General features: G+C 40.8%; 2 protein-coding genes across 5 annotated transcripts; both read right to left on the reverse strand.

Moving 5' to 3' along the window:
• Positions 1-84: 84 nt before the first annotated feature.
• Positions 85-12,669, reverse strand: rbm10 (RNA binding motif protein 10). Of its 4 annotated transcripts, none has more exons than XM_086115838.1 (23): positions 12,535-12,669; positions 10,829-10,895; positions 10,227-10,743; positions 9,991-10,161; positions 9,842-9,911; positions 7,479-7,552; positions 5,908-5,994; positions 5,745-5,805; positions 5,507-5,665; positions 5,201-5,361; positions 4,984-5,081; positions 4,555-4,642; positions 3,979-4,180; positions 3,798-3,877; positions 3,648-3,729; positions 3,470-3,561; positions 3,184-3,366; positions 2,882-3,028; positions 2,675-2,728; positions 2,401-2,595; positions 2,181-2,225; positions 1,996-2,051; positions 85-1,688 (listed from the first exon to the last, which is right to left on the reverse strand). In XM_086115838.1, the coding sequence occupies exons 2-23, from the start codon at positions 10,843-10,845 to the stop codon at positions 1,598-1,600; spliced, it is 2,730 nt and encodes a 909-aa protein (XP_085971964.1). In that variant the 5' UTR covers positions 10,846-10,895; positions 12,535-12,669; the 3' UTR covers positions 85-1,597. The 4 variants fall into 4 exon arrangements, with proteins under 4 accessions (XP_085971964.1, XP_085971974.1, XP_085971982.1 ...); XM_086115848.1 differs by having other exon boundaries at positions 5,507-5,662; positions 10,227-10,746; XM_086115856.1 differs by having other exon boundaries at positions 3,798-3,862; positions 10,227-10,746.
• A 2,484-nt stretch (positions 12,670-15,153) lies between these two features.
• On the reverse strand, positions 15,154-19,762 carry LOC147210747 (rho-related GTP-binding protein RhoA-C-like). Its single transcript, XM_086115974.1, has 5 exons — positions 19,639-19,762; positions 18,696-18,851; positions 16,980-17,100; positions 16,762-16,892; positions 15,154-16,687 (listed from the first exon to the last, which is right to left on the reverse strand). Exons 1-5 carry the CDS (start codon positions 19,711-19,713, stop codon positions 16,514-16,516), a joined length of 657 nt encoding a protein of 218 aa, XP_085972100.1. The 5' UTR covers positions 19,714-19,762; the 3' UTR covers positions 15,154-16,513.
• Positions 19,763-20,126: the final 364 nt, after the last annotated feature.

The raw sequence follows: 20,126 nt of genomic DNA on the forward strand, positions 1-20,126 counted from the left end.
TTGCAAAATATACATATTTATGTAGCTCCTATTTTACATATCACATCATTCCAAAGAATCAACATTTCAGGTGGTACAACCACACAACGTAACACATTATTTATTTCTAACAGTCGCATAGACCAAAACACTAAAAAGACAACCTTCTTGAGAAACAACTGAATAAGAATTTGGATTCATACCTGTAAAATGACATTTTATCCCTAACTTTCTTCTTTTAGTGGTAAAAATAATGTACATGCAATTAGTGTTGTACACAGTACTATTAGCAGTCATTCACTGAATGACAAGGCATAAAGCATTAAACAGGAAGTCAAGCCAATTGTTTAAATTCACAATTTGTTCTATGCGGCCACACTACTCAGAACATGACATTCTGATTCATATTGCAGTTGAAGAATATGTATTAAGCAGCAAAATACACACATTTTTTTCTTCTCAGTGGGTGGCCATTTTGCCACTTGGTCTCAATTGAAATTAACATCATAGTGCCCGCAATATTCACAAGTGCCCTTGGTTGTAAGTTGGTACTTATTCAATGGTGTGAATAGTTTTGGAGAAGACCCCAAATTGACATCATAGTGCCCGCAATAATCACAAGTGCCCGTGGTTGTCTGTTGTTTGCTATTTGTTTTATTTGTTTATATTCATGTATTTATGTCTTTATTTTAACTTCTGTTACACCCGCGCTGCAAGGAGAGATACCGACGCTCGTTCCTACCGACTGCTGTCAGGCTGCTGAAAAAAAATAACAAAAATAATAATAATAATAATTACATGATGTGAAAAACAATTGTAAATAGCACTGCGATTTATCCCTTTTGTATTTATATTGCACTTAATTGAACGGTGTCTGTTTGTTATTCTTCTTTCTACCCACATTCTTGCTGCTGGAGGCTGTAAATTTCCCCAGTGTGGGACAAATAAAGGATATCTTATCTTATCTTTATGTATTTTCATGCAGTTCAATTCACTGCCCTTATTTTTAGCTGTGTGTTTCAATGCACTGCATGTTTGCACTGTGGTTGAGAGAGGAAAGTTATTTCATCTGTTCTGTATGTTGCACATAGAGCATATTTGACAATAAAGCTTGACTTGACTTGACTAGGGGCTCACTCAGATTGTGAACGTCACACGATCAAACCCAGAAAGCAGGTAAGCCGTGACGGTCATTGTGGCTTAATTCATATTCTAGAAATGCAACATTAATCAGAATAGAGAGTTTAGACGAGTTGGGGTGCATAGAACATGTTATTGTTGATAAATGTCTGGCTTGACTTCCCCTTTAAATAAAGCAAAAACAGAAAAAAAAATCAATGGTGCATAGACTGTCATTAGAAAATGTCATTCACTGCGATGAGAGCAAATTTGTTTGTCAAACAGGCAGGACTTGGCATCGTCAGAGTGCAGGGGGTAGGGTGGGGTGATATTCTGATCCAATGAATGTTCTGTCATCCTCTGCTGGACCAGTTAAAAGATGCAAAAGTGAAGTTAGCCAAATATGAGAACATGTTATGGACTGGTGATCGTATCAGTGAAGGGTAAAGTATTTGTCCATTTCGAATCGGAGACAAAATCCACATTGCAGCATCACAGCTCACTGCATTTGGATATTGCGCAACAAAAGTCCTTTTTTCACACCTCCTTGGAGCATTCGGGCACCAAGGCTTGAGCCTGTGATCCCATCACTAAAGAGAGGGGCAGAGTCAAAAGACAGGTAAAAAGGTAACCAAATGATAAAATAAGTCGCATAAAATGTGTTCAAGTGATTCAAATTCCACACTTTAGAATACTGCACTTGAATGGGAGGGAGAAAACCGTAAAGTAGTAAATAGCAATATTCAAATAGCAGCATCATATGGATGGGTATTGAATGATAGATAAACTAAATTTAAAAAATATGGCCTTTTGTGCAATTTCTTGCTTTGAATCAGGACTTTCCTGTGAAAAAATTGAAACATCACAAAATGATTGGGGGACGGACGGTCTTCTTACATGGCACTTAACTTGCTCTTCTTGGAAGCGGGAGCTTGGAGTCCATCTGTTCGTTTCTGTTTACATATTAAAAAACAAAACAAAAAAACCCTCTAGGGCATCAATACAATCTGGGAAAAACAATGAGTTGAGGCTATGTATATATGCCACATGTAAGATGCTGGGGGCGTTGCTGTTTGACTAACCTCTTTTCCGCCAACCTCTTGCATTCTTCTTTGCTCCAGATTTTGCTAAAGAAAAAAAAATGCTAGTTTAAAAAAAATTGCAATGACACAATTCTAAACACCTTTTATCTTTTTAGGAGACTTATTTATATGCAGTGATGCCTTGAGAGATGAGTTGAATTCAGATCATGCTTGCAACTGAACAATAATTGTCTTTGTCGTTGCATGGCAGTAAACACACCTTATGTAGTTCAGAGAGCTGCTGGTGCCTAATCAGGGCCTCTTTGCTGGGAAACTGCCTCCTACACAGAAGACAGGCCAGTTTCACCCAGTCAGTCATCCTCCCTTCCTTCTCATCTTTTTCGCCTCCTTCATCTTCACTGTCACTTTCCCCACTGTAGGCTGGAACAAGACCCAAGTGCTGAGGAGGGGGTGACTATTTGGGGGGGAAAACAGACTGAGATGAATCTGCTACAAGTTGAAATCGTAACAGAGAAATGGCACACACAACATACTTCTGTTTGTCTGAGTTGGTCCAGAAAAATTTGAGGCCGTTCTGACAGCGCCCCCTGGGGGACAGAGGAAAACATTCAATGGGATCTGCAACTCTCACCACCCCCACTTTTTTTTTTTTTTTTAAACCTACCACGTATTTTCTACTGAGGTATCATAATTATTTTAAAGCTTGTTCAGCATATGAGGTATGTGTAAGCATGCAACACCTTTTTCTCCAGAACAGCATAACCTGCATCAGCGCTGGCAGATTCTCTACGATCTGTGGAACCGGCTGCAGTGGAAGGAGAGGCAGAGCGCATGTTTTCCTTGTGTCGGTTGAGAGTCTTGGCCCAGCGCTCCATATCTTTGGCAATCTATTAACACGGGCCCAACATGGGGAATACATTTAGTGGCATGCAGTTAAGCTCTTCCTTTTTTAACATGGGCGACAATCATGTGCATTGTCAAACTAATTATTCACAAAACAGAAAAAGTCATGACGTGAATCTATTTTTGTGTAAAAATGTACCTGTTGAGCAGTTTTACTCTTGGGCTTATCTTTTTTCTCCTTGCTGCCAAGGTTAGCTAACATTGAGTCTGCGGGGGCTGCACGATCACCTTCTGTGTTTGACTGTCCAGAAGCTGCAGGAATGTATGTCTGCTTGTCGCCCTCCCAGTACATGAACTGCTGAGTGTGAGGGTTGTAGTAGTACTGTAAAAAGAGTCATGAATTGTAATAAGTGGGTCGCAATATTACTAAACTTGATTTACTGAACATTCAGCTCACGTATTTGTTCATTTGACATAGTTTTTACCTGGGAGTTTGGGTCATAATAGAGTCCTGTCAGTGGGTCGTAATAGTAGCCTGAGCTTTCATCATATTGGTATGTGGTTACATCTGGCACAGCTAAAGTATGAAAAAAAAAAGAAAGAACCAACATCAACAAATAAAATACAGGTAAAGGCAAACAAAGTCGATTAGGTAGCACATACGATATTGCTGGAGCTCATGTCCAGTGCCGGGTGTTGCAGGTTGGCTGGAAGCAGCTGGCTGTGGTTTTCCGACTATCTCGACCTTTAAGGACAACACGCATAACAGGGTGGAATGCGATGTGATGCATGGCAGTGGAAGTAAAAAGGTACCTGAGTGGCAGAAGCCTGAGTTTGAGGCTGCTGCACGACAGCGATCCCAGATGCCAATGCTTCACCTGGAATCACGGAAGCTGCATCATGTCAAACAGGTACATTACATAAATCCACAAATCCACACCGTATCCAGTCATACATCACACATATGTGAAATATCCCAGCATGAGATAGTAACCTGGCGTAGCTGCTGCTGAGTAAGCCACCTTCAGGTGTGCTCCTGCACTGGGCAAAGAAGCAACCCTGGAGTCTGTCTGGACTTGAAAATGTTGGCCGTCCAGCGAAGCGTAATCGTTCCCCTCCTGGTTATAAGTTACTGCCGCTCCCTGCTGATACATCTCACCATATTCTGGGCCCCCACCTGAACCATTTTGTGCATTCTGAGGATGAAAAACACCAAGCACAGAAATGGGACGACAATATGAAAAAAAATTAGGCTGTCTCGCTGTAGTACATGGGTATTAGTATTTAAACAGAGTAAGTGTGCATATTAAGGATTTGCAGGCTATATAACACACATGTCCAACCAGAGGATTTGTATGTTTCCAGACAGGTGCTTGAAGAATGTCATTTTCAGACAAGGTGCAAAATTGCTTGTGCTTTTTGTTTTTCCTTCACAAAAGAGTACAAGATTTTTTTTTTAATCATCAACTTGAGCAAAGTCCAAAATGCCAAATAAAACACCCAAGATTGTGTGTATAAAAACCTTAAGAAAATCTGCGTTGCCGCGCATGGCAAGTCAGCTCCAGGTTACCTGTGTGACAGCCCACTGTGCTGCAGCAATAGCAGTGCTGGCCACCGTAGCAGCACTCACTCGACTGCCTTCCATCAGAAACACGTCACTGACAAGGGAGGGAAAAAATGGTTTCACACTATGTCAACATCCATCCATCCATTTTCGATAGTATTTGTCATCAATAGGGTCACAGGTGAGCTGGGGCCTATCCCAGCTGAAGAAAGAGATATCAGTCTTTCTATTTTTGGGACCTAATTTACTTGTAGCACAGCAGTTTTCTTTTCTCCAACACTCGTGACTATGTATTCAATAATGCTGTTTTTGTAAGTCAAAATCTCCGGATAAGACCAAACCTCACATGCCTGCTTCCACTTTCGGTTGGCAATTTTTAAAGGGTATCACTGAATTTCACACTAATGTATTCCTCATGCACGACCATGCGCTTACCGCTTGGAGCCTTTGGCAAATTCCACCACGATCACCTTTCCATCAATAGAAAGAGGCTGCTTGAGAGCCTGCAAGATCTGGAGCAGTTGAGATGCCTCCTAATGACAAAGCCCAGAGGACGTGAGTGACTACAGGGCACCACTTGGAATGGATGAAGATCTCATCCACACACAATCACAATTTTCTGCTTCCATCCGTGCTCTACAATGCTGCTTACCACAATCGTGGAGAGCTGCAGAAATGCAAAGCCCCTGTTGAGATTTGTGTGCTTGTCCTTGATGAGGCGAATGTTAGAGGGTGACAGTGTGGCAAATGTGGCCAAAGAAGACAAAATGGCTTCCACTGTTGTATGTGGTCCGAGGTTTCTGAGGATCAGAGCTAGTGTTGGGGAGGAAAAGACCGTGACAATATTACTAAAAAACACTAGATATCACATCATCTTCTCTTGGTTCTCTATGGAGAACTAGCTGGGCAGACAACTTGATTGATGACAACCGATTCTGTTCCACGCCACTAAACTTACTGTCGTTGGCAACATCTGCCTGCTGTGTCACTTGACCTGAGTGGATGGCAGAAACGGAGGAATGAAAGGGTGCTGGGAGGGGAAGCAAGCCTTGGGCTCCCTCCTTTTGAAGACCAACAGGTGGATCTTTGTGCATCTCGGGCAACTTCAGCTCAGCTTCTGAAAAGAAAAGAGTATGTCAATTAACCTGTGTGGCAATCTTTTGTATTGGAGACAACAAAGAGCACTTCATTGTTACCTGATTTGGGCGCACTGCATTTGAAGCACCTTTCCCTCCTTTTAAAATTTTGCACTCCACACTGTTGAGATTTTTTTTTTACAAGCCTTTTTGTTAAAAGAAGGACAAAAAAAATCCAGAACCATCACTGTCATACATTCATGCCGATGTATCAAAACCCAACCTTGTTGCAAAGCCAGTCCTCATTGGCTCGTGGTTTGGGGTTGCTGTAGTGCATCGACACTCGTTGTCCAAGAATCAACAGCCTGCCCTGAAAGAAGGAGAGAGAGGGAGGGGGAACAGTGGATGATTATGAGCAAGAATTAGGCCAGACACATTAGAGTAAGGCCTCATCTCAGAGAATGAATGAGGAAGACCAGAGAGGGAGAGAGGGAGACAAAGAAACCTGACCAAAGGACAGAGAACAATAGAGAATGGTGACCTTCAGCTTTAGGAAAGATTGTTTGATGCTGTCAGTTTGTGTGTTTTACTCCACTATTCACCTGATCCGGATGAAGTTGTACTGTTCAGTTGTAAAGATCAGAATAATAGCAGTGTTCAAAAAGTCAGTAAAGCTCCTAATCTTCAGAACAGCTTTTTCACACATCAGCCGCATTAAAAATAAAACAAAAGAAAAAAAACACTTAGCATTCTATATTCCAATTTAAAAAATGTGGCTGGTCATTTTTCTTTACAGACTTAAACATTTACTCTATTAACTGGAAAAAAACAACACATAAAAGAGCCAATGGCAGAGCATTTTGTGGACATATGGAAGAAGAAAGTATGACTGATCTTTTGGCAGTTGGTCAAATGATACACACACAGTGTATACACAAGACAGTGAAGCATGCTATAAGAGCTGCTTTTCATACTTTGATGTCTTAACGGCATAGATCAGTTTCAAAACATCAGAATAATTGGTGATGTTGTTTCCTGTTGTCAAGGAAATGCCCTTGAAAAAGAGCACCAACTTGGTTCCAGACCAACAAGATTAATGTTCTGCAGTGGCCCAACCCAATCCCTGGACCTGAATCCAATAGCGCACTTGTGTGAGGATATTGAACACACACACACACACACACACAAAAAAAGATCTTTTTTGGACCCGCGCCCCCACCCCCAAAAAATTGATGAAATGTAGTCAATTTGGTGCAACACAGATGTGAAGCACTTCTCAAACAACAACTTCATATCAAATGAGCCACAAGTATGCAGATTCTATCAGTATTATTCCAGGTAATACAGTAAACACGTGTGTCAACATAAAAAGAATAGCCAGACTGATATTCCGTTATATTCACTTTCTTTGAAGGGATAGAGCACTTCAAATATTTTTCCTTTATGTTTTGATTCAGCATAGAATGGGCAGTGTTCACAATACATTTCCGCATATGGAAGTAAAAGCTGTTTAGAGGATTTTGAGCGATACTCACTTTTCACTGACTGCCATTATTCTAAACACAACAGCACAAACCCATTCCAAAGACTGGATTTTAAACTACAGAGAGAAAATAAGAACCAAATATTTTTTTGGGCCAACTAAGTAATGTTTGGAAAGTTTACCCCAGAACAGTCTCAGACATGGTTTCCCCATGTATGAATCCGACGTAAGAATTACCTACCTGTCACACAAAACGATTCTTCGTGAGCAAATGACATGCCATAATCTAACGTGAAGCTGGCGTGATGTGAGAGTACATTTGTCTTGCCCATTGCATATATGTGCGTGTCATGTGTGTATGGGAGAGTGACCTGGTTGGTCTCCATCCAGCGGGTGGCCTCCTGTATGAGATTAAACTCGACGAAGGCGAATCCTCGGCTCTGACCTGGACACCGCCCAGCGCCATGGTTACCGAATAACAACAACAACATAACGCAGTGAGGGGTTAGTGCTTTGTGTACAGAGGAGAGAGAGACCCTGTAGCAGCACTAACAAAGTAAACAACCGCTCTCCCTTAGAATGAAGAGGCTTGACAGTCAGTTGGAGAGCCACCTGTTAAGATTCTCTGCAAAGTGAGGAGGACACTAGGTCCACTATCTCCGTGGGCTCGCGAAAAGTGTGTGAGGGAGTGAGAGGGAGACTCCTTGCCACTCCTCACTTTAAGTCTGACCTACATGCCAACACAGGTGACACACACATAACACCAAGTTTCAGAGTGCAGAAACTTGGGGGGGACTCTTGCTGAATGGCCCGCTGTGGTTCTGGTATTGTTACCTTCCCGTATTAGTGAAATAATCAAACAAAGCAAAAATGGTTTGTCTTAACAAAAGCAGATATTGTAATTTCTAGACTATAAGGCGCTACTTTTTTTCCCTGGCTTTACCGTGCAGCTTTAAATGTGACACGGTTAATTTCTGGATTTTCCCGAACAAGCTCTCGTCACATCTCACCAATGCAATTACCCAACATGGCAGAGTTGACCAATCAGTCTTCCTATCAGTCATTTGCATAATATCAACTGCGAGTGTAAATAATGTTGTTCCTTTATCGTCTGTGTTTTTATGATTTCAGATTTTCAAAAAAGCCTGGAAAGAAATAAAAAATTGTTGGCCGAGAATTATCCTGAAGAAATAGGACCAGCAGGTTCACTTCAAAAGAGTACAAGTTCCTGACTCTATCAGGGCATCACTGCGCCACCATCACTAACTCTAATGTTTACAAGAGCAACTATTATGGCTCAAATTTGCCAGTGGATGCTGACAGTGTGGAGCAGTGTCAATAAAATCCACTTTTTTTTTTTACCAGCGGGCTTTGAAAGACTGACTGCAGCGTGATGAAGAGGACTGCACAACGTCGTTGGTGAGGTTGCCTTGTTTGACAACAAGAGAGACTGAGAAAGTGTGTAACAAAGAACGGGGGCGGGGGCTGTTCTATTTCGACCCGTAATAAAAGAGGGGTTTACAATCATAATCACTTTTTTGTGAGGCGACTGTGAAACCAGCCATGTTCAGCATTGTTTGGAAAAAAGCGTTTACCGGTGTTTAGGGCAATTAAGAGTTTTACAATATCCAGAGGGGTGATCTCTTTCTTTGCAAAAGTCTCAGGTTATAACACGGAGACCCGCGGCTAATAAAGCAAAGCGGCCACTGAAATGATGGTAATCAGAAAGCGTGGGAAAAGGTAGAGAAATAGTGTGAGGCTTAATCAGATTCACAAGGTAACAAGTTATGGATACCTTTTTTGGTGTGATATACAGTACGTTACGCTCACAATACTACCACAGTACAATACAATACAATACATCCTGATTTGATATTGCCCTTTCACAACAGTTGCAGAACCCGAACAAGGTGACAAGGTTCAACAGCTAGCTTTTGTCAAGTCGTCCAGGAGGCTCCTGACCGTTCTTCATGGACTTCCTCATACAGAGATGGCACAATGAATAGCACAAATTTTTTTAAATGCGTATTTCTTTATTGACCTCTTTTGGGATTTGATTAAGTTGGAAAGGTTTCCTAATTACGGGTCTGGTGAATGTACTGTATGCTTAAAAATCAGAATTGTGGTGTGCTTGTGTTTTTCCTGCATTGAAAACAAGGAATACAAGGATATGTTTGATGCGCAATGTTATAATTAAAATAATAATAATAATAAATACAATTTTAAAAACCCTAAGTTTAGAAAGTGTCTTGATAATAAAATGAAATGGCTAGCAAAGGATCCTCGTGGTACCAAGTGGGATCATTACACTGGTCAACAGCAAATTTTAATCAAAGATGTCTTTATTTATCCCTAAACGTATTTTTTACGCAAATTTGAAATAAAATGTCTCCTTTTTTTCTGGCACATCAGATTTTGTTCAATATTTTCATTTCTTTTTAAATGTGACCTATAAAAGATTGCACAACGTAGATTTGTTGCTGAACCTTACCCTTAATTTATGTACATTACTATGTTAGATATTATTATTATTATTATTGTTATTATTATTAAGACAGCCTGTTGTGCTTGAAAAAATGAGGGTAGACTTAGAATCAGAGCATGAAATTCATTTTAAAAAGTTTACTTTCATCAGTAGCGGTAAAAAGTTGTTGACCAGTGTTATTTAAAAAACAAACAAACAAATAAATAAATAAATAAAACCCTGAAGAGGAGAACAGACAATTCTTCTCACCTGAGGATTTGTTCCTCATGAGTCGAACCTCTTTTGGCTGGATCCCCTGCTCTTGAAGTGTTGCCCAGATCTGTCGACACATTTATGACATCACCATGGAGGGAAAACAAGACGAGACCAGCAAGAAACATATACACACACGCACACACCTCATTGGCAGTGGCGTTCGGTGGCAGCATTCGAAGCATTACAATGTTGCTGGGCCTCTGATTGTAGTCCAGATCAGCACGGTAATCCTGGTCCCTTTGCTCCAACTCCTCATGAAACAGGTCTGGCTCACAATTACTCTGGCCTTGCTCCTCTGGCTCAACTGGAAACATCTGGATTATCCATGACAAATGAGCAAATGCGGGCGGTTAGAAGTTAAAATTGCGTTCCATCTTACACGTTTCATTCCCGCTCGGTGAGAGAATCTGCCCTCCTCTTGGTGCCTGGTGAAGTTGGGCTCCATCTGTTCAGAACAGGCACCACCTTGGTGACCCCAGTGTCCTTCACCACTGCCTAAATGTAGGGTCGTTGTCTCGGAAACGTTTCTGCCAGGTTTCCTCTTTCCCCTTCCCTCTGACCCAGTCCGTAGCCGTTCAAAATCTCTCTTGTACCTCGCCTCATCAAATCCATCAGTTGAGGACTGAGAGCAAGGAGGCCACAGGAGCCCTTTGGCCTCCTGAGCACCGTCTCCTCTCTGATTAAACCCTTGGCGATCTTGGAGGAGACCTGGCAAGACTTCGGAGGGGCACAGAGATGATTCGTTGTGGACATAGTGGCTGTCCTCCTCTTTATGGACATCACATTCCGCTTCTGTAGCCTCGTCATCTTGGCCAATACCACGGTAGTCCATGTCCTGAAAGTTGCGTTCATCATAACTGCTCCCATATCGCCCCATGCGATCACCTCGCCCACCCCTGCTGAACACAGATGACACTTGGGAAGACTTGGTTGACAGCTACCTTCAATCACTAGCAAAAATGCAGGCAAAGGATAACTCACCTCAGCTCAGTATCCATCCTGTATCCACTTACGCTAGTCTCTGTCTTTGTTCATCAGCATGAATAATCTAAAGGTGTGACAACATTTGACTGGTTTTGAATGTGAGGCAATGCTTGAATTCGTTAACATTGCAGTAAAACAGCAGGCTAGGGGTTTGTGTTTAAGCAAATTAAACGTCTGCAAAAAATAATTTCAAGAACAATGGTCAACACATACAGCACATTTGACGATAAAGTTGCATCCAATCCAATCAACATTTTTGCAAATTTCCTGATGTGTTGGATGAATCATAATTATTTTCGAATAGTGTCCTGCTTTTTAATAAAGGGATGGAAATGAAGAAAAAAAAATCTAATTCACCGATTAATTGACAGTAACAGTAATTAAAGTAGTCATTAGAGCACACTGTATACAGTAGGTATTTGTGTATCTGCCGCTGACTCAATCACTAATCTTCACTCAAAGAGCCGCATCCATGGTAGCAGATTCTGAGTGGTGAGGGAACTACTGGTTTATGTTATTCACCTTACCAAAATAAACCACTGCTGATAAGGTAGAAAACATGTCCGAGTTGTAATCACAATTTACAATTTTATTTTTTTAAAGAGAAAAAACACATGTCTTGCAATACTCTGACATTTTTCAAATTTATAGTTGACAACCCCCCCTCAAAAACCTTCAGGTGAATATAGGCCATTTTTCTAAAACATAAGCACATCTTTAGTCCATATTTTTCTATGATTCTGAACATTTAATGTAAATTGGTTAACCCAAAGACACAAATTTTGGGCCCCTTGATGTTACTCGAACCCGTCATGTTGGCTGGTATTTTACTTTGCTTCCAATGCTCATTTCCTGAGTTCTATCAAACTTGGTCAAACAGTTGCCCCTTAACTGTGCTATTTTTATTCCTTATAATGTACATTATCAACTTAGAGTGCCTGTTCTTTCTCAACAGTTAATGCTTTTTTTCTTTGCATGTATGAGTGCCAAAATACCCCACTCATCACCTAACCATCATCGGAAAACTGTATATTGACCATGTTTTGTACATTTCTTTTGAAACCTGGCCCACGACTTTCTAAAATATTGTCTGTTTAGCGAGCTTTCTGATGATGCCGACCTGAAAAGGGTTATTAACCCTTTCAGGGACAGCGGTTACTACAATGGACAGCTTATCATGTTTTCAGGTTACAGGGTGCATGAAAGAGTTAATGTATGAAACTCGAATACAACAAGAAAAAGGGTCACCTAAAATCTCGATTCCTACTTTCTGTTTTGCATTGATACATAGGCCAGAAATTGGCGCATTTTAACAGTTTTATAGAGTGGTAACTTTCTTAATATTTGTCACAGCAATATAATACTTGTACCGCTGGAATCAATTTTACACAAACCGACATAGTACTACGTAAGGCGTGTACTCAGGTAACCCTAACGTCTAATATGTTGTCACCGGGTGAGCTGGTGCATTTGTGTACAAAAACTGCAAGGCGAGGGTGCAACCCTGCACTAAAGTGAGGAATGCTTAAGACGTACTCATAATATAAGCACAGAACCTTTCAAAAAATATTCAACAATGACGTATGGCGGTCATCTTTTAGCCGACATGCTAACTACTGTGAAACATGCTAGCAAGTTGTTCTCGATGGTGTCAGTCGTCGCAGACATGGCAACAGAAAGATGAAAATTTTTTAAAGACTTACCAACTTTTTATAAAGCCGACGCTCACTAAATTAACACGTCAGCGCCCGAATTAAATGTAATGTTTTTATTTCGAGCAAACGCTAGAAAATGGCCACAGTGAGGTCATATTTCAGTGGGACGGAACAGCGTCCCACTCTAGCCTGTGATTGGACAGCAGCTACACTTAAGAGGACGGTCATTGGACGAGAAGAGGGCAAATATGATGTGACAGCCAATCACCACAGAGACATAGTACAGACGCGTGCTGTCTTGCGAGGGGTACTAAAGGATGATGGCGAAGTCCACATCAAACTTTCTAACACAATTAAAACAAATTTGGAATTTGGACTAGATAAAACTAATTTCGCGGGGAGCTGTCAAATTGATCTCTCCAGAAAGATTATATACCGTAAATCAACATTTAAAACGGTACGTGTCTTGACAACATGAGAAATCGGACTGTTTTGGGGTGATGGTCCTTTTTAATGCAACTATGCCACTGCTCAGCCCACTCGGATCTTTTACAGAAACTGCAAGTGCGGTCCAGTTGCCAAATTTGTCACGACTCACTCTTCTAGTGAGTTTCACCCAAAAATCCAAAAAGTAACTTGCAACATCAGTTGCTGTTTGTTAACAGACAGCTCAGGAAAGATCTACTTGGTTGTGGAATTTCACATGAGATGAATGGGAAAGCCCACCAAACACCCATCCATCCATTTTCTGATCCGCTTATCCTCACAAGGGTCCGAGCTGTCTTCGGGCAGTAGGCGGGGGATACCCTGAACCGGTTGCCAGCGACTTGGTTTGGTTGGTTTGTTTGTTTATTGAACATAAAACATATATACAGTAATAATTTGACAGAAAATAAGGTAGATAAAAAAAGAAAGAAATCAATCTTCATACAACACAGTTATTATGTTCAAGGGAGTAGGAAGAAGTAAAAAACTTATCTAGTCCTACCCCGTTATGTGATTGTATCTAATAAATCATTTTTATATCAATCAGAAAAGAAAAAAGTAAGAAGAAAGAAGTCTCCATTAAGGCTCATACTTTACCCTTAACCGTGATATTTTTACAACTTTTGGTTTGTATCGGGATTATATACTTCCACACCCTGACACTCTTGTGTCAATTTTCTCTTGTATTCATAATGGATATTTATATACCTTTCTCTATTTATCAACTTAGTTCTGATTTATCATTATATTTAATGTTTTGAATTTATCATTTTAACTCTGATTGATGTAGGTTGTTTGTACTATTTTTTTGAATTTGTTTTTGAACTCAGCAAGCGATTTACTCATTTTCAGGTCCGTTTCGAGATTATTCCACAGATTAACACCTTTGATAGATACACTTCTTTGCTTGATGTTTGTTCTTGTTTTGAGTTTTTTGAATAAGTTGGTACCTCTTAAATCATAGCTGCTTTCTCGAATTTCGAAAAACTTCTGAATGTTTTGGCAGAGCAGGTTATTGTGTGCTTTGTACATTAATTGGGCGATTTTAAAGTCAACCAGGTCATAAAATTTCATCGTATTTAATTTGATAAATAGTGGATTTGTGGGTTCCGTATATTTTGATCTATTAATAATTCGAATTGCTTTTTTTTGTAGGTTGAGAATAGGGAGTGTGTTTGTTTTGCAGGCATTTCCCCATATTTCCACACAGTAGGTCATATATGGTAATAATAATGAAGTGTATAATGTGTACAAAGATCTCTTATTTAGCACTTCCTTGGTTTTGTAGAGGATCCCTACGGTTTTGGCTATTTTTCTTTTTACGTTATCGATATGTGGCTTCCAACATAGTTTTGAGTCTATTACTAATCCGAGAAACTTGGTTTCATACGCTCTTTCTATCTCAATTGAGTTTACCATAATTTTAGCTTGGTGTTTGATTGGTCTTGTGCCAAAAACAATTAACTTCGATTTTTTCAGGTTAAGTGACAATTTATTTCTGTCGAACCAGTTTTTTAATTTGTTTAATTCATTTTCTACGGTTGTCAGGAGCTGTTTCAGATTTATTCCAGAACAGTAGAAAGTTGTATCATCAGCAAATAGGACACATTTAAATTGTTTTGAGACCTTGCAGATATCATTTATATATAAGATGAATAGTTTTGGACCAAGCACTGACCCCTGAGGAACTCCGTGAGTGATTTTTAGTTGATTTGTTTTTTTATTGTTGAGTTGCACGTACTGATATCTGTTTTCTAAATAACTTTTTATCCATTTATAAGCTACACCTCTAGTGCCATATCTTTCTAGTTTTTTCAATAATATACTGTGATCTATTGTGTCAAAAGCTTTTTTTAGATCTAGGAAAACCCCAACAGTAAATTCTTTGTTGTCTATATTAGTGGGCACACAGAGACGAACATCCGCGCTCACACCTAGGTATAATTTGGAGTGTTCAATCAGCCTACCACACGTTTTTGGAATATGGAAGGAAACCGGAGTACCCGGAGAGAACATGCACACTCCACACAGGTAGGTCGGAGATGGAATTGAACCCGGTGCCTCTGCACTGTGAGGTCGATGCGCTAACCACTGGTCCACCCAACTACAGGTATTAGAATACAAGCTGTAAAAATGCCAAATGCCATGGATTGCTTTTAAGAACATGCACATCAAACAGAAAACCCCAATACCAGCTTTATTTGAGGAAACAAAATATTCCAAGCAGTCGCAGTTCAAAAACAAATGACAAATATCTGATAACCCACCCTTCCAAAACCTCGCACCCCAAGCTTGACCCCTTCAATGAATTAAATGGCACTATGCTTATCGGGTATGAGCTAAACATATAATAGCACGATTAATTGAGAAATAAAACAAAGAAAATAAGAGTTAATATTAAAACGTCTAAAAAGAAGAGTGACAATCACAGAATTCTGAAGTCAAAAGTAAACGCATCTTTAAAATGTCCTTACAAGGCCTTGCGAGACATACAGTAAATCTTTACATTTATTGTAATAAACTGATGTATTAGAAATAATATTCGATTTATCAACCACACCACTCATGATTTTAACCACTGATTAATAAAATCAAATCTTAAGTGTGTGTACACACAAAGGTCCTAAAATTCACAAGCTCCTTAACCTGATTGCACCTCCACTTACATATGGTCGTTCATCACATAGAGGTTTGAATATCCCTCTTGAGAGGCTGTTAATTCCTTTACCGGCTGCAGCCACAAAATATGGCTTTCAGGAGTAACTTTGGCATGGAAATACGGGGTTTCGGTCAGTGTCACAGAATACCTTTCCATGCACTAGTATGTCATAGACAACAGAACAATGTACACACATTCACTGCATGCAGACCTGCACTGGAGAAAATGAAGCACCATATTTGCCACACACTCAATACACTACTGTATAGTTATGTTTTTAGGGGGATAGGTGGTGGTGGGGGGGTCTCTCTCATACAATCTGGTATCGGCATCCCCTGCATAGCGCCCGAGTCAGAACATAGGCAAACAACAACAGAGATAAAACACTACACTACAAATGAGAAATGACACCTCATCCAAGTAGTAAACGTTTTCCTCTAAGCTTACGCGGGCCTACTGCTGCTCTCAAGGCACTATGTGGAGGTGACACTATCATTAAAAAGACTTGGGCACGGTCTTTACTCAAAACCTTTTGTATATCACTTATTTGACCTGACAAACGTCTCCATCAAGACCTTTTTCTGTCTTCATTCCTATCATGGCACATTTTAACCCCTCGATTAATGTACTTAAGCCCTCCCTCCCTCCCCATCGGTCATCTGACCTCTCAAAGGTTCTCATTAGAGCCAAGTTAAACGGTATATACAGGCCAGGGACCAAAGCTTCAAGGTCTATCAATTTACATTTAATCTGCCTAAGATTGCTGATGTGCGATCAGAAATTGTGTCCGAACAAGTTTTATTTTGGGCCCTCCCCAACATCAAATTCTCAATGCAAGCTCTGCATCCGCACTTAAAGGGTGACTTTCTGTTGTGCCACTGCCTATAGCAGAAGGCAGATGGACTTCTTGCCACGTTTCTTGGCCTGCAACGCAGCTCGAGTTGCCATCTCAAAGACTTCCCGCACACCATCTTTGGTTTTGGCAGAGCACTCCTGGTAGCCGCAGGCACTGATGCGGTTTGCCATTTCCTTGCCATCGTCACATCTAACTGGCTCCTGTAAAAGATGATGTCGACAATAACCACTACCCCAAAATAAACAAAAAAATAATAATAATGATAATCCTTCACCTGTTTCATTTTTGCAAGCTCCCGTCTGGTGTGCTCGTCATTGCGCAGATCTTTTTTATTACCCACAAGGATAATGGGTACATTCGGGCAGAAATGCTTCACTTCTGGTGTCCACTTTTCTGGAATGTTCTCTGCCGGGAAATGAACAGCCATCAGCAATTTACGTTGTAAGAATCTGGTAATGGATCAGGATGCAAGTGTTGAGCAAACAGTAGTACCTAAACTGTCCGGACTGTCGACAGAGAAACACATGAGAATAACATCTGTGTCAGGGTAGGAGAGAGGCCTCAGTCGGTCGTAATCCTCTTGCCCCGCTGTATCCCAAAGTGCTAGTTCTACCTGAAATGAAAATGAAACAAGATGAACATCTGAAAACAGAGGTTGTGTCCAAATTCACGCTCCAAAGGCCGAATTTGAAGGCCACATGAGATAACTTGGTCCATGACCCAGCCTGGAAAGGGTGAAATATGCAGGCTACGAAGTTGGACACAGTTTTCGAGAGGTACAGTGAATCCAACTTCTGTAATGATGGAAAAGCACACTCGTATCTTTAAAATCGACAGCCCACTGTATGCCAAACAACAGGGCCAAACACAACTGAGCTGGACAATCGCAAAAAAAGAATATGGTCAGCGACTGACCATCCCACACATGACTAGTTCGCTGCAAGGGGAAAATTGCATGTTGTTCTTATTGGGATACATTTTGAGGTTCCACCACTTTCTATTTTTACTTGAACTACAAACAAATGGTGTGATATTCAACGAAGAAGCGGTTTGCTCCGTTTGCTGTACCTTAAAGAGGAGAAACGGCCCATAAATAAAGGCAAGAGAGTGGCTATTCAAGAGGCTCTTGGCAATGGCTTTGGCCAATTTCGGTGACAGGGACTCTACACGCTTAACTTTTTCGCTTCGGGAACATATGAAATTATAATGACGCATTTGTATGAAAGAAAATATCGATAAATATATTGTATATATGGTTTTGGTAAGGCTTAACTGTGGCCAGCTGCATCTCATCTCATTTTTGTGTTGAAAGCTCATGTGATAAGACTGAGTGTTTTTGATTGGCTGTTACATCTGCTATGCAAAAATGTTGCCCTGCAATTTTAATTTCGATTTGCATCAAAATTAAAGGCCAGTTGTCACTCATGAAAATTAGTTACAGAACGATGCACAACATTGCTTTTCCTTAAACAATGTACTCAAAGAATCCACTGCAAGATGGGAGTGTTGAACTCCTCTATCTGGAAATTTGACAGCTTCCAAAGTAGTAACAAAGGTAAAACAGAGGCTGAGCACCGCAAGAAGCGACCACAGTGTGAAGTTTAAATCCAAGACTGATGTCACCATGCATCTGATTTTACTCTTCGGACAACCTGCTTTGCCTTTGTGAACATGCACTTTGGACATGGAAATGTCTGTGAGGGACAAGCAAATGAACCTAAACTCCACTGTTAGACCTCTAATGCGACAATTTACCAGGAATGCTAAGCAACAATTATTTGCTAGTGAGTCTGCAAGGAAGAATGGGGGGTAGGAACAGTCTGGGGGTGTGTGTAAAGTATGTAGGCAATCCATCTGTACATTTTTGGTTGCCTCAACTTCACGAGAGAGCCAAGTGAGCTGGAGCCTATTCTAGCCAACATTGGGCGGGAGGTAGAGCATTGGACTGTTGGTCAGCTAATTGCAGGGTGCATACATAAACAAACAACCCTTCAGACTCACACCTGTGGACAATATAGGGCCTTCAATTACCTTGCAAGCATTAACAAATTTGGAACTGGAAAAAACTCTCCTAGCTAAGCCGCAGCAGATGTTCAAATGCTGAACCTTAGAACTATGTGGCAGATGTGCTACCCCAAACTATTTTTTTTCATCCTCTCAAAATACAGTATATATTTGGTGCTCCAGATATTAAAGTCAATGTCTCACCTGTTTGCCATCCACTTCAATGTCAGCCACATAGTTTTCAAACACTGTGGGGACATAGACCTCTGGGAACTGGTCCTTACTGAAGACAATGAGCAGACAGGTCTTTCCACATGCTCCATCTCCAACTATGACCAACTTTTTCCTGATAGCAGCCATCTACAGGAAGGATTTTACAACACTGTTAGGTGCGGGGGTTGTTTTGTTGTCAGTTTCAATCCTCTAAGCGCTGTTATATGGAGCACTGCAGTAAAGTATGAGAAAGTGCACGCAGGACTGCATGATGCAATGTAAGTGGACATAGCAGAAAAGTGGTTCGTCAAAATTATGTTTTGTTGTTATTGTTGTTGTCATGGTACAATAATGACACTGCTTGAAAATTGGACAGTCACTTTGCGCAGGTGCGGTAATATGTTGTCTAGTATGTGACGGAAGCGAAACGTCCCAAAAACATCTTCCGTGTCTGTAATCATGGTATTCGGCCAAGCCACAGTGTGATCCTCATAGCTATTATCACGCAAAAGACAATGTTTTGAAAAATACAAGGCCACCATCGTACAATTTCCAACCGAAACCCATCTGTTGTGTTGACAGACAACTTTGGACCACTTTTTTTTTTAATTGGCCGGGGGTGCCAAAACGACTTTCGGATTCACAAGGACGGTTTCTTCGACAATCCGGAGGTTCACGGAGAAGAGTAGACGCAGAATTCGAAGTATTTCCGTACGGCGTTCCTTTCTTGAAGTGTACTGTAGCCTGGGCCTGTTAATCCCGCTAACGTTAGCAAGCAGTGAGGCTAATGCTTCGATGGTAGATGTATACATATTCGGCATTCATCGTATACGTTCTGACATGAGGTGAACATAAAACGAAACCTCATCGTTGTACTTGTAGTCAGTACAAGAGACTCGTGTAAAGTTTGTAAGCTGTCGCTGGAAAGAGTTACCGCTTGATGTTTCTGCGTCCGCCTTTCCTCCTCTTCCTGACCGAATCGTTGACTCCGCCCATCATTCAAGCGCATGCGCGTAAAACGTCACTTTTCAGGAAGAAGGTTGTCCAAAATTTTCGGGTGATTTTTTTCTTCTGTGGTTATACTTTCCCTCAAGGGAATTAGGACTGTCAGACCATGTAGATTATACTGAAATTTAAATCATCGTGGGTACCGTGTACCATTTGATTACGCCATGACATCATGCAGCTGTGATGTTAACGGGAATCATCAATCATAATCATAATCATAATTATTATTATTACACCTACGGACAATTTAGAATGTTCAGTTAACCTACCATGCGTGTTTTTGTAATGTGGGAGGAAACCGAAATACCTGGAGAAAACCCACGTAGGCACAGGGAGAACATGCAAACTTCACACAGGAATGCCGGAATCGAACCCATAACCTCTGCACCGTGAGGCAGACGTGCCAACCAGTCG

This window comes from Hippocampus guttulatus, chromosome 1 (genome assembly GCF_054856545.1).
Source record: "Hippocampus guttulatus isolate MCC_2025c chromosome 1, RoL_Hgut_1.0, whole genome shotgun sequence".
NCBI classification, from domain to species: Eukaryota; Metazoa; Chordata; class Actinopteri; order Syngnathiformes; family Syngnathidae; genus Hippocampus; species Hippocampus guttulatus.